Genomic DNA, 12,119 nt, shown 5'->3' with positions numbered 1-12,119 from the left:
AGACACACACGCCCACATAGATGCGGAGACAGGAGTAGCACACTACAAGCTGTCGCACTAACAGGAACGACGAACAACGAGTACAGGAATAGTGACAGAAGAAAGGTGAGCAGCTTTCAGTCCCAGCATACAAGGCCTGAAAGGGAAGGCATGGAGACAAGAGAGAGTTTCAATGTTGTCAGTATTGATTCGCGGCAGCTCACAATCGCTCACGCAGTGGCGGTGGTGGTGAGGGGAGGACAACAGCAGCAATAACAAAACACTCCTTCCCCCCAAGTACACAAAGACGAAGTTAACAGGGACGTGATCGAGGAAGACGAAGAGGGAAGATGCGGGGAAGGGTGGGTGGGGGATGGAGTAGCGCTAGCAAGGGTGCTAACGGCCGTCGCCGTCTCCACACCTGCTGAGTCCCAAGCATATAAAAACCAATAAATGCACCCCCCCACACATACACAGATTCGCCCACGAGCAAAGGAAAGGTAAAGGGCAAGGAAGAGAACAGAAGAAGAACACAAAGGAAGGGGTGAGAGAAAGAGCGGTGCGCCTCTCCTCGGTTCAACAGAGAAAATGACGCCATGCCAATACAGACGAACACCGACGCACAGCTATCGTGGGGTTTAAGTGCCTCCACATGAGCCTGTTTAAAACATGTAAAGCAGTATAGTGGAGAAGTGTATAGTTAGGAGCACCACTCACTGGGCCAAATTACACACATACACGTACGACTCGGATTGCACGCTGTCACTTGCTATTCACGGCACACCTACCAGGGTGAACGCGCCCCATGTATTGGAAGACATGCCCAGCCTCCGCGCCTCAGCCATAGTCGTGCGAAGCGCCACCGCGTACGGGTTCTTCAGCATCCACCGCATCACTTTCTTGAGATTGGCCAGGTAAAGTGAGATGAAGGCATAGTGCTCGTCATTTGGCAATAAGCCATGAAGAACGTTGAGTCGAAGAACGCGGTTGACGCCGAGCGCCATGCACAACTTTGCCGATGTACCAGCGTCGCTGACCGTAGGGTACTGGCTGCGGTTGGCAGTAAGGACAAGTAGGTCAATGTGAGAGCAGAGAGGAGGCAGAGGGAGAGCCGGCGGCGCCCCTGAGGTGATGGGAGGCACCGCTGTCGCGGTGGTGCCAGGGGAAACACTCGTAGCAGACGAGGTGGTATTCGAAGTCGCAGCTGTTGCACCAGTGGAGGAGGCGGTAACAGTGCTGGCTGGGTTGGCGACATGGGCTGCCGGCTGCTGAACACGCACCTGCTGCAGATTCTGCGTTAGATCCTGGATTGTCACAACCCCGTCCGCGACTCGAATGAACCCCTGGTCGACCGGAGCAAGGAACATTAGTGCCCGTGTGCGCACATCCGTGAAGGCCTGGATGAGTTCCTTGCGTGTGCACCCGCGGTGCACACACCACGTGCGCAGCAAATCGTCGAAGGTGTCGGCTCTTTCGCTCTGCTGCGGCGTACCACTTGGCGTAGCTGACGTGGGGTCAGCCGGCGCAGGGATGCTGCGCATACTTATGTTGCCTATAGTCGCAGAGGTAGCAAGAGGATGTCCAGTGGGCAAAGAGTCTGCGAGGGAGTGTGCAGACGACACAGGCGGTGCAACAGCGCTGTGCGCCGACGCCTTGCTGGCGGCGGAGCCCATCGTGGCTATAAGCGCACTAGTATCAGAATTTGCGGCCGTGCCAGCGCCGGTCTTCGGCTGCTGCTGCGGCCGTGTGCTTGACGACGACGGCGCGCACAGCGCGAAGGTCGGCATTGCGAGCGGTGCAGACGGCGCCGCGGAACCGGCACCGACACTACCGTCGTAGGGCAAGAAGATGTACTTCTTGGCGGCCGGGTCCAGGGCCCCGCTCCTGTTGCGCAAGCGCTGCGGCTGATGTGTCATGCCATGGTGCACAAAGTGGGTCAGACATGGCGTCACAATCAGCGTGAACTGCTCGCCAAGTGGCGCCTCCTCGTCGCCGTAGTTGGGTGATGGCAAGAAGCCGGCAAAAGGCAGGTGCATGAGGGACACATCCGGCATTATAATGAGTTCCTCGGCGTCTTGGTAGTTTATGTGCTCGCGGCGCATGCGATCTGCGATGGGCTGCCAGGCATCCACGTAGAGGTTGCGCAGGCACGTCGATGTCTCTTCTTCCAAGGCAGCGCGCAGCATGTCTGGCGTTGAGTTGCTGAGCGGTGGACTCGCAGCTGCGCTCCCCGTTGCGGCGCGCGCCATAACTGTCCCGAAGGGGTGTGTGGATGACGAGGCGGCACCGGCAGTCTCTGCAGCGTTGCCGTGCTCCCCCGTTATGGAAAACTCAGCTGAGGTTGACGCCAGCAGTGCGCTCATCGCGTCTTTGTTGTGGTACTCCTGGAGGGATATCTGCGCCCGCAACTTCATGAAGCCGGCGGCGCGCGGAGGACGAACAACCACGTCACACTGGGCCCCGTACTCGGTTGTGTACTCGGCAAAGTAGAAGACGAAGAGGGACTGCGGATAGGCGAGCAGGGCAAAGTCAACGGCCTCCGCTGGACTATACGGAATGACAATGTGGCGCACGCTGCGAGGCACGAGAAGCAGCTGAGCTGCCGTCTCAATCATCTCAATGGCGCCTCGAAAGTACGTTGTGCGCACTGTCGAGGGCTTGCGCTCTGGAACGCCGTCATCGTCCCCACCACTGGCGGTTGCGGCTGGTCCACCTTGAAAGGCTGCTCCGCGTGGGGAGCTGCCCATCAAAGGGGAGCTGGTGGTGCTGGGGCCTGAGAGTGTCGCGTGCTCGGAGGCGGAGCGGCTGGCGTCTACCGGCAGCTCCAAGACATCGGTGCCTGCGGCGGCGGCTGCCGGGCGGCTGCAGATAGAGACATTGGCGAGACTCGTTGGCGGCGGCACGTAGATGCTGGAGGCGGACTTGCCGACCGTTGCGCCGCTGCCGGCCACTGTCGCGGTGTTCACGGTAGGCTTGGCTGCCGCAGTGATGACGGTTGGCGTCGGTGCCGCTGGGCTTGGCTTCGGTGTGGGCTTCTTTAGATTGACTAAGTCACCCTCCTCGCCCTCGAAGCTTACCGGCAGCTTAGGGTCTTGGTGGTGTTCTGCAACGTCTTCCACATCCATAGAGCGGGGCGCTTCGTCTTCCACGTCTTCGCCAGCTTCGTTGTCGCCGCCGTCCGACTGCCCTGCGCTGCTGCTACCTTCGCTGTGATCGTTGCCGCCGACCAGGGCGCCGTCCAGGTGTGGCAGGGACCCGCGCATTGAGATGTTAACGCTGGACGCTAGCGAGGGCGGCTGCGTCGCCATGCTCGAATCCTTCGGCGCCAGGAATGAAGAGATGAAGGAGGACGCCATAGACGGTGTGCTATCCTCAGCTGCTGCGGCTGCACCCTTGCCGCCGTCCTCCTCCCTGTGCGCTGCAGCGTAATGGTCACGCTGTTCCTCCTTCTCCGACATGCCGTGGCCCTTCGGCGAGGGCGCATCGGCAAGCGACGACCCGGGGGGACGTACGCCGAACATGCTCTGATTCGATAGGAAACCACCACCACCAAAATCATCGTCGTCATCGTTGAAGCCAAACTTGCAGCTTTCTCCAAGCATCGAGGATGTGCGGTGCAGCTCTTCCTCCCTGGCAAGCATCACCCCAAGGTCGCCGCTGATGTTGCACAGGCCGCTCTCTGCGTAGTGGAAATCACAGCCGCTCGCCTCCGAGTCGCTCGTGAGCCCACTGCCGGTGTACGTTAGTGTCGGGTCGACCTGCACCGTGGTGTCGTTGAGGTACGCATAGTGCACCAACCACCGCGCGCTCTCCAGTGCAATGTGGCGGCACTCCTTGTCGAGCGTCTCGGCCAGGGCAAAGGCGTTCAGCGTGGCCTCGTGGTAATAGCGCGCCTGCATGTTGTGATTCTCCGAGGCATACGCTCCAGAGAGCGCCGAGTTCGCCTTGCCGAGCTCCACCCAGTTGGCGAGATTGCGTGCCTTGGTGGCCCAGCTCTGCATCACCTTGATCGCTTCCGCCGACTTGTTCAGGCCCATTCGTGCCTTGGCGCGCATGCTCAGCAGCGCGCCGCTCCACTCCGCGGACTTCTCCTGCACCTTTTCACGGCTGTCGAGGGCGGCGATGCAAGCGTCGAACTGGCCCAGCTGCAGGTTCGCGTTTGCCAGCGCCTCGAGGGCAAATCGGCTATCTCTGGCGGCGTCTTCGCCCTCCTCGCCGGTGGCCAGCTTTTCCAGCTCCTCCGCCGTCTTCACCACGTCCATATACATGCCAGCGGCTTCCTGCGCCGCCACGATATTGCGCATCGTCTCCCGACTCACTTCCTTGTCCTCGTACTCCTTTGCTAGCTCACTCACCTTTGCCCACGCGTCGCGTGCCTTGTCGCTCATGTTCGCTGCGGTGTACAGCCGGGCAAGGCTCAGCATAGAGTTGTAGGCCAGCAGCTTGTCGTGGCACTCGTTGGCGTATTCCATGACCAGGGTGTGGTAGTGAATCGCCGTGGCAGGTTTTTCGAGGGCACGGTACACGTTCGCCAGCTTACTGAGCACGACGCTCTCGCACGCGCGCGAATCCATGCGCTCCTCGTCAGCCACCACTGCCCGCAGATCCCTCGCTGCCGTGGACGCCGTAAGCTCGCGGTTGATGAGGTTGTCGGACATGAGCACGTCCTCCTCATCCCACAGGAAGAACTCCTCGTCCAGGGGGACAACTGGGCCCCAGGCTTGCAGGGAGGTACTGACGTCACCACCGACGCTGTTGCCGAAAGTCTCGTAGACATCGTGGGGAGCGGACAGCGACGCGCCATCGTCCACGGCGACCGGGCTCGTCGACGACTGTTGCGACGAAAAGCGAGCTTGCGAGGTGCTGTGGCTGACGCGGCGGCGCGACTGCGCGGCCGCGCTGGCGGCTTCGACCTCACTCATGGTGATGACGAGGGCATGCGAGTAGACCTTCAGCGCCTCCTCCCAGTTCTTGATGAGGGAATACGCATCGCCGCTGACGATGAAGATGCCGCGAAGCGCTTTGCGGATGTGCGACTTGGCCTCACGGAGGGCAAAAAGTGCTGTCATGCACTCACTCGAGCTCTGTGTGTGTACTCGAATCTCCGGCAGCTGTGCCAAATGTGGGGCGGTGGAGCTGGGACCGTGGCTGCTGTGTGCGGTCGGCATCGCCGTGGTACTCGAAATGCCTGCATTCACGCTGTTTACCAAGGAGAACAAATCCGTCCCGCTGCGGTTGCCACCAGCGGCACTGAGCTGGATGGAGGTGCTGCGGCGGCTTCGGTCATCGTCATCCATCGCGGCACCACCGGCGCCGCTACCGCCCGGCGACGGTTCGTCGTGCGCGGAAGCGGATTCGACGGCGGTGGTGGAAGCCGCGCCTGCGGTTCCCACCGTTGTCGAACGCCGCGGCCGCAGCGGCGCGTCTTCCGGTGAGTTCCACCCCGGGCTGTGGCGGTCGTCATCGAGCGGAGAGGGCGACCCGGTAGAGGAGTGGCTGGTCGGCATCTGCAGAGTCGGCACCTCAATCGTGCGAGCTGTGTGTTTGCCGACCGTCGTGGCGGCAGTGGAGGCGGAGGCGGTGGTCTCTGCGCCAGCGCCGTCGCCATGTCGCCCGCAGCTTTGTCTGTCCTCGCCATCCTCGCTGTTCGGGCCGTGCGACGCAGCACCACGCGGAGAGGCAGCACTGGTGCGCCGCAGTGCCTCGATGCTCGGGGCCGTTCGTGGCGAGTTCAGCGAGTCGGCCACCTTTTTGTCCTGGGCGCTCACGTTCTCCAGCACGCGGCGGAGCTCGGTGCGGATGGTGCAGATCCAGGCGTCGCTTTCCTGGAGCAGCTGATCAACCAGCGTGACGGCGCGGAGGGCCCGGTCACCATCGAACTCCGCCAGGCACCGCGCGTACAGCATGAAGACGGCGATCTTTACGGAGCTCACGTACGTGCGCAGGACCACATCCTCTGTTGTGTACGGGTCCTCTGTCGGGTGCAGGATTTCTCCCCACATGGGAGGCCGCACCAGTGCCGAGTTCGGCTTGTTCTCGATAAGCGGCTCGAGCAGCAGGGCGGCCTTGCGCGGTTGGTTCAGCAGCAGCAGCCCTTTGCAAATAACGATGAGGCTGCACGGCACTGCGGTCAGCAACCGCTTCGGTGTTCCACCCTTCCTTTGCCACCGCTGCAGCGACCGCTGCGAGCTGTATGCGCTGCTCACAGCGTTGCTAAGCTCCTCACGGCGCTCTCGCACGTTCACCTCATGTTCGGCTTGGGTGACGTAGGACAGCGCCAGCATGCGCTCACTCTCTGCAACGCGCCAGACTAGCTCCAGGTCATCCTCAATGGCGTCCGTTACACCGGGGATGTGTTCCTCGGCCGTCGTGAGGCTGCCGGAACCGGCAGCGCGTAGGTGCAGGTTGCGGTGAAACTGCTGCTGCGACGCCGCCGGTGGCGCCTTCGCGGCAAGTCCGGCGGCCGCGACAGACACGGCGTTCTCTATGTTGGTAACAGCTGAGCCAAGCGACGGTCCAGCGGAGCCGACAGAGGCGTTTGGGCTGAAGGCGCAGCTATCGCCGTTTGCGCTCGCTGCTGCTGCTGCTGCTGCTGCATCGGCCGCCTGCAAAGACTTCTTGGCGATGTTCACAGCGCACCGAAAGAGCACCACCGACTGCTTGTACTCCTTCAGCTTCATCAACTGCGCACCGCGCTCCATGTAGGCGGCAAACAACTCCGTTTCCCGCACGCGGCGACGCAGCATTTGCATCACCTGCGCACATTTGATGAAGTACTTCTCCGCCTTCGCCAAGTCGTTGAAGGCGGCGTGCGCCAGCCAGCCCTCCTTCAGCAGATACACGTACGACCGAAGCAGCTTTGACCGACAGTCGCCGAAGCGGAGGATGTAGTCGCCTCGCGGTCGAGGTGCCAGCACCTGCAGCATCTGCTCGCACAGGGCGGCTTGCGGCAGTACAAACTGGACTGTTTCAATGACGGCGCCGTAGACGCGGCACGCGGCTTGGGCCCGCACGAGAAACACCATTGATTGCAGGTATCGCATTGCGGAGAAGATTGTTTGATTGTGGCTTGTCCAGTCTTTCTTCTCGAACTTGAAGTGCTTCTGCGCGTTCGTCAGCGCCTCCACCGACTTGCCCGACGCCAAACGTGCGTTGATGAGGGAGACAATGGCGCGCTGGCGCGCACGGAACTCACCAAAGGCGCTTGCGACGAGGCGCTCCTCCAGCGCGTCCTGCTCCGCTTCCTCTAGGCGTGGCGGCTTCGCAGTCAAGCACTGCTCGCCCCGCTTGTGCAGCGCCGCCGACCAAGACATGTTCACAATTCGCTCCAGCACCAAGGACTCCAGTGCGCTGTCCCCGCCCTTGGAGGCTGCGGGCTGAGCAAGAGTGGAAGGCCCCTGCAGGGTGACCGTCGGCATGGACAAGGCACTCGACTCCATGGCGCGTCTGCCAACGTTGTCCTCGCCCGCCTCCTGATGTCCGTCTTCGGCGCCTCTCTGGTTCGTGGTGCTGGCGCTCGGGTGGTGCAGTTCCGGCGGCGGGGTCATAGGCTCTGAGGAGGTCATCGCGAAGGCAAATGGTGTCCATGTCGTTGTCCGATCCGTGTGCCCCACAGTAAAGAGACTACACCCATTGATGGGCCCCCCTGCTCCCGACACCATCCCCTCCATATCGTTGGTCCCGTCGCGGCTGACAAGGAGCGAGGTGGTAAGCGGCGTGCTGTGGGTCGAGATGGCAGCGGTGCTCGCATTCGATGAAAGAAGCTGGTGTGCAACCCACTGGCTCGACGGCGCCACACCACGATTCGCCAAGGCGGAAGTGCCGACCCCAGCCGCGAGCAACGCGGCTGACGGGCACCCTCCAGACGGCGACGGTCTTGCGGACGTGTCCTCCACGCTAAACTTTGACGGCGTCAGGCCCGCCGAAGCACTGGAAACGGGGGCGGCGGCTGTGCTAATCTGAGGTGGGATTGTGAGGCTCTGCGATTGCGAGGCGCCTCTGCTGCTTGGCGCGGTTGTTGCCGCGGCAGCTCCAGCCATGGCGAGCTCGACGAGGGGGTGAGAATCGAGAGAGCTTGCCGCGGGTGCAGATGCAACTGTGTGCGTCATGGAGGCGGCACAGATCGTGCCGCGACGCAAGTGCCGCCGCGTCGCGGCGGACTCGCTGTACCGCTCCATCCTTCCACGCATGCTACGAAAGAGTAGCGCGAAGCGGCGCTCCCGCTTGTTCTCTGACCACGCATCAGAGCCAAAGAAGAAGGCAGTGGCTAGGCGGCAGAGGGCCTTGGTGTCTGTGATGTGTAGCTGCTGCAGCCGCGGGAGCGCCTGCGGTGACGCCACGCTGCCAGTGCTCTGCTTCAAGACCTCATCGCCTGCCGCCACTAGGTGGGTCGTTGGGGTTGGGGCCGGGGACGTGTCGGGGTCGCCCGCAGCGGGAGTGCCTGCTGCGTCGACGGCGTTGCCAGCAGCGATGGAGAGCTGCTGGACATCCGCCTCAATCGCATCTTCTAGGTAGGACGCCCACGTGTTCGCGACAGCTTTGCGGTATACCATTTCTAGCCGCGCGACAAGGTCGTCCATCACTAGCGTGGGATCCTCCAACATCGTCCGAATCGTGTTAGCCGTCGATGAGGGCCCCGCGGCGGGGGCGGCGGCAGCGCCTATCTTGGTGGCTGGGAGGAAAGACGCAGCTCCCATGGCGGCTGCCGTCGGAGCGGTGTTTGCGGAGGTGCCCGCGGGCGGTGCTGCAGCCGCTGAGCCAGTGCTGCTGCTCGTCGATGGAGTCCCACTACTCGTCAGTGTACTGGATGTGGCTGCCGGGGCCGATCCAGAGAAGGCTGTGGCAGCAACGGTGGGGCTGCTTACCGGCGCCGTCGCTGCGGTCACCACCCGCGGAGGCGACGAGCAACTGAGAAGCGAGTCCACGTCAGCACGGCGCAGCTTGTCGGCGTGCCGGTGAATGTTTGTGAGCAGCCGCCGCGGCTTCGGGGTCTGCAACATGCACAGCACCATCTCGCGCCCGTCATCGCGCAAGAAGCTCGCGCAGAGGATGCACTCTGCAATCGCGACAAAGTGCTGCTCGCCGATCCACTCCGCCAGCTCCTGCACGACAGCCGCCCAGTCAATGTATGGAATCGCACCCACGCCGTCCATTGCACTAATGTGATTCGTGTTCTTGCTTTGGTCGTCGTCTGTCGCTGCTGTTTCTGCAGCACCGGCACCGCCTTCCGCAGCGTCGCTGAAGCAGGCAGCACCATTCATCGCCGCTGGTGGAGGCGGGGCAGGAGGGGCAAGCGGCGGTCGCCCGGTGGTGTTCGTGTTGCCGGCCCCTGACGTTTCTATGTTTGTTGCCAACACAGGGATATCCCCACTGATACGCACGCTAACCGTGGTGGTGATGGCTGCCTTGGCCAAGGATGTGAAGCTGCCGCGGCTCTGTCGCTGCTCCAGTACGTGCAGGTGATGGCGCAAGATCGCCTTGACGATCGCCCAGCTGGCAAGGGAGCACGCGATGGTGAGGAGCTCCTCCAGCATCTTCTTGTCCTCCTTCGTGATGAAGAGGTCCGTTGGCGACTCGGGCGACACGACGCCGCTATCCACCAGCGCTCGCTTGGCCTTGCCAAAGGGTGAGGAGGTGGAGCCCGCTCTGGCAGCGGTGGTGGTGGTGGTGGTGGTCACTGGTGTGACGGCCCTCTCACGCGGAGTTGCTATTCCTGCCAACGCGGCAGTGTCCGCATTCCGATTAGGAAGAGGCGAGTTCAACGGCGCCGCGTCTCCGTGCGGTGGGTGTCGCTGAGGACCGCGGGTGGGTGTGAGGGGGAACTGACTTCGACGTGAACCACTCGCCGCTGCATCTGCGGCGCTAAAGGGGGACCCTAAGACACCAGGAGTGAGGAGGACTTGCGAGAGATTCTCCCACCGGAACTCCGGCCCAGCGTTGCCGTCAGAGTCAGTGGTGCTAGGGATGAGCCGTTCGAGTGCGCGGAGACGTGCATCGTGGAGTAGAGCTCGGTCAATGCGCACCAATACGTTGATGATATCCATGAGAAGCCGCCGCCACTCGTAGTGGCCAAAGTCAGCAGGCGCCAAAGGCTCCTGCGCTATCCCGGGTGACGGCTCCGCTGCGCCCAGTAGGGTAGCGGCAATGGATGACTCCTGTCGCGATGCGTCGAGCTCCGACTCCGTCCTCATGCCCTCGAGTAATACGTCGCCGCTGCTGTCTGCCGCGGTGTCCGGCGTGCCATTGGAGCGCTCCTGCTGCTTTTGCGCATCTGCGCCAGTCTTGCCGTTCCGCGCACGCTCGTCCTCGGAAAAACCGGCGCTGCTACTGCCGCCCCACGTGCGCGGGTCCTCCGGAACTTCCTGCAAGCACACATCCAGCGCATCGATCATCTCGGCTCGCATCTTTTGTAGCCGCTGCACGTGCTCACGAGTCACTCCCGCAGCCCCTTTCTCTGCTTTTCCCTTCAGAGAGGCCGGAGGGCTGGCGCTCTCACATGGAGCCGCGCGCGCTTCGGCGCCATTGGTGGCGGCCACGGATGTAAACGAAGCGCTCCTTCGCCTCTGTGCCCCTGCCGCGGTGGTGTTCTCACCAGCAGCGATGCTGCCATCACTGAGGCCGCGCTGCCATAAGGTTGAGGGGCGCTCTTGCTCCTCTCGCTCCTCTTGCTGCAGCTGCTCGCTGCGCTCCTGCACGACACATCGAATATGCAGCAACACGTCTTGCATGCTTGTGTTCGGTGGGAGCCCTCTCAGAATGTGCGAGGACGCGAACATCACGTTGTCACCAAAGGTAGACGGCATCCCTGATGTGGGGAAGTCGCTCAAGTGCGGATCGTGAGCCACGTCCCCATGGTGCGACGCCGCCACCGCACCTGCGCCGCCTGTGAAGGCAGTGCGGCTGCTTCCTATGTATGAGCGGTGATGTGCACTATCACCTGCGCCACCGGTCGCTGCTGAGCCGGCTGCAAAAGCGGATGCGCTGCCGCTGCTGCCCGCCCCAGCATGACTTCCATCGGCGCCACCTCTCTGATGGCCCTCTTTGCTGTGATCCTCGCGCGTACCGCCCACCTTCTTCAGGAACCCAGCGATGCTCTTGAAGCTCAACATGGCGATGCTGCGTTGCGAGAACGAAACAGTTGCTTCCTTCGTTTTCGTTTTGATTTGAGTGTTCGTCCTGCAGGGTAGGAGATGATCAGTCCGTGATGGCGCAGCTCTGTCGCGCGTGGCGTCACTGACGATAGCGTGCAGGCGCGGGAGGGAAAAAGAGAGGGAGACGGATGAGGCGCCGCCGCGACAAAAGCAACCGCGACACCGACACCTCGAACCTTCTCTGCGAACGGCCCTTCACGAAGGCGATCGAGTTCGTTATAGGCGGCGATGAGAAAAGGGAAGAGGGCGCACGCCCACTCACACTCGAGGAAGGAATTTAGTGAACAGAAGAACGACAAAAAAAAAGAAGAACGAAGCGTCGCACGCAGGTGTTAGTAGGTACACTGCAGGGCGTGACTGGTCCCTGCCACCAACAGGCAGAGAGAGATACCGACCCAGAGAGAGAGAGAGAGAGCCAAGAGAAGAGTCAGGGGTAGGGGCTAGATGGTCCCCTGTAAAGAGAGTGATTGGGTTGAAAATACAGCTTCCCAAGTAAAACAGAGATACAGGGGCCGTTTGAAATTTGTTCTCTGTGTTCGCTGATGTGCCGCAGACCTCTGACTGGCTCGCTCTTTTCTGCTGCGGATTTGTGTTCGGCTTCCTCTCTGATGCGCCAGAAGCAGAGAGGGAAAGGAAGGAAGAGGCGAGGGGCGAGTGGGCACTGTACGCACACCAAAGAAGAGCAAAGCAGAAGCGGAGTGGATACAGAGCGGGAGTCGCCGGCCGTGCGAGACAAACAACAACAACAAAAAAAGCACACAACACACAAGGCAAAACAAAAACAAACAACAAAACAAAAAACGGCGACCAACATGTAACGCGAGCGCGCACAGAAGGGCGTATCACCGCACCAGATAGAGAAACACGTCGCCTGAAAAGAACAACACTATTGAGAAAAAGACGACACAAGGAATGAAAACAACGAAGCAACAACGTGAAAAAAGAAAATGATCCCTACTCCACTAATCGCGACGGGGCAACACGGGCGAA

The 12,119-nt window shown here is 61.6% G+C and overlaps 1 protein-coding gene across 1 annotated transcript; it reads right to left on the bottom strand.

The window, feature by feature from the left end:
- Positions 1 to 752: 752 nt before the first annotated feature.
- Positions 753 to 11,087, bottom strand: LMJF_33_1490 (conserved hypothetical protein; the record flags this gene model as incomplete). The annotated part of the gene is made up of 1 exon (XM_001685857.1): positions 753 to 11,087. The coding sequence occupies one exon, from the start codon at positions 11,085 to 11,087 to the stop codon at positions 753 to 755; it is 10,335 nt and encodes a 3,444-aa protein (XP_001685909.1).
- Positions 11,088 to 12,119: the final 1,032 nt, after the last annotated feature.

Source organism: Leishmania major, chromosome 33 (assembly GCF_000002725.2).
Source record: "Leishmania major strain Friedlin complete genome, chromosome 33".
Classification (NCBI taxonomy): domain Eukaryota; phylum Euglenozoa; class Kinetoplastea; order Trypanosomatida; family Trypanosomatidae; genus Leishmania; species Leishmania major.
This window is presented reverse-complemented; position numbering and strand designations above follow the sequence as displayed.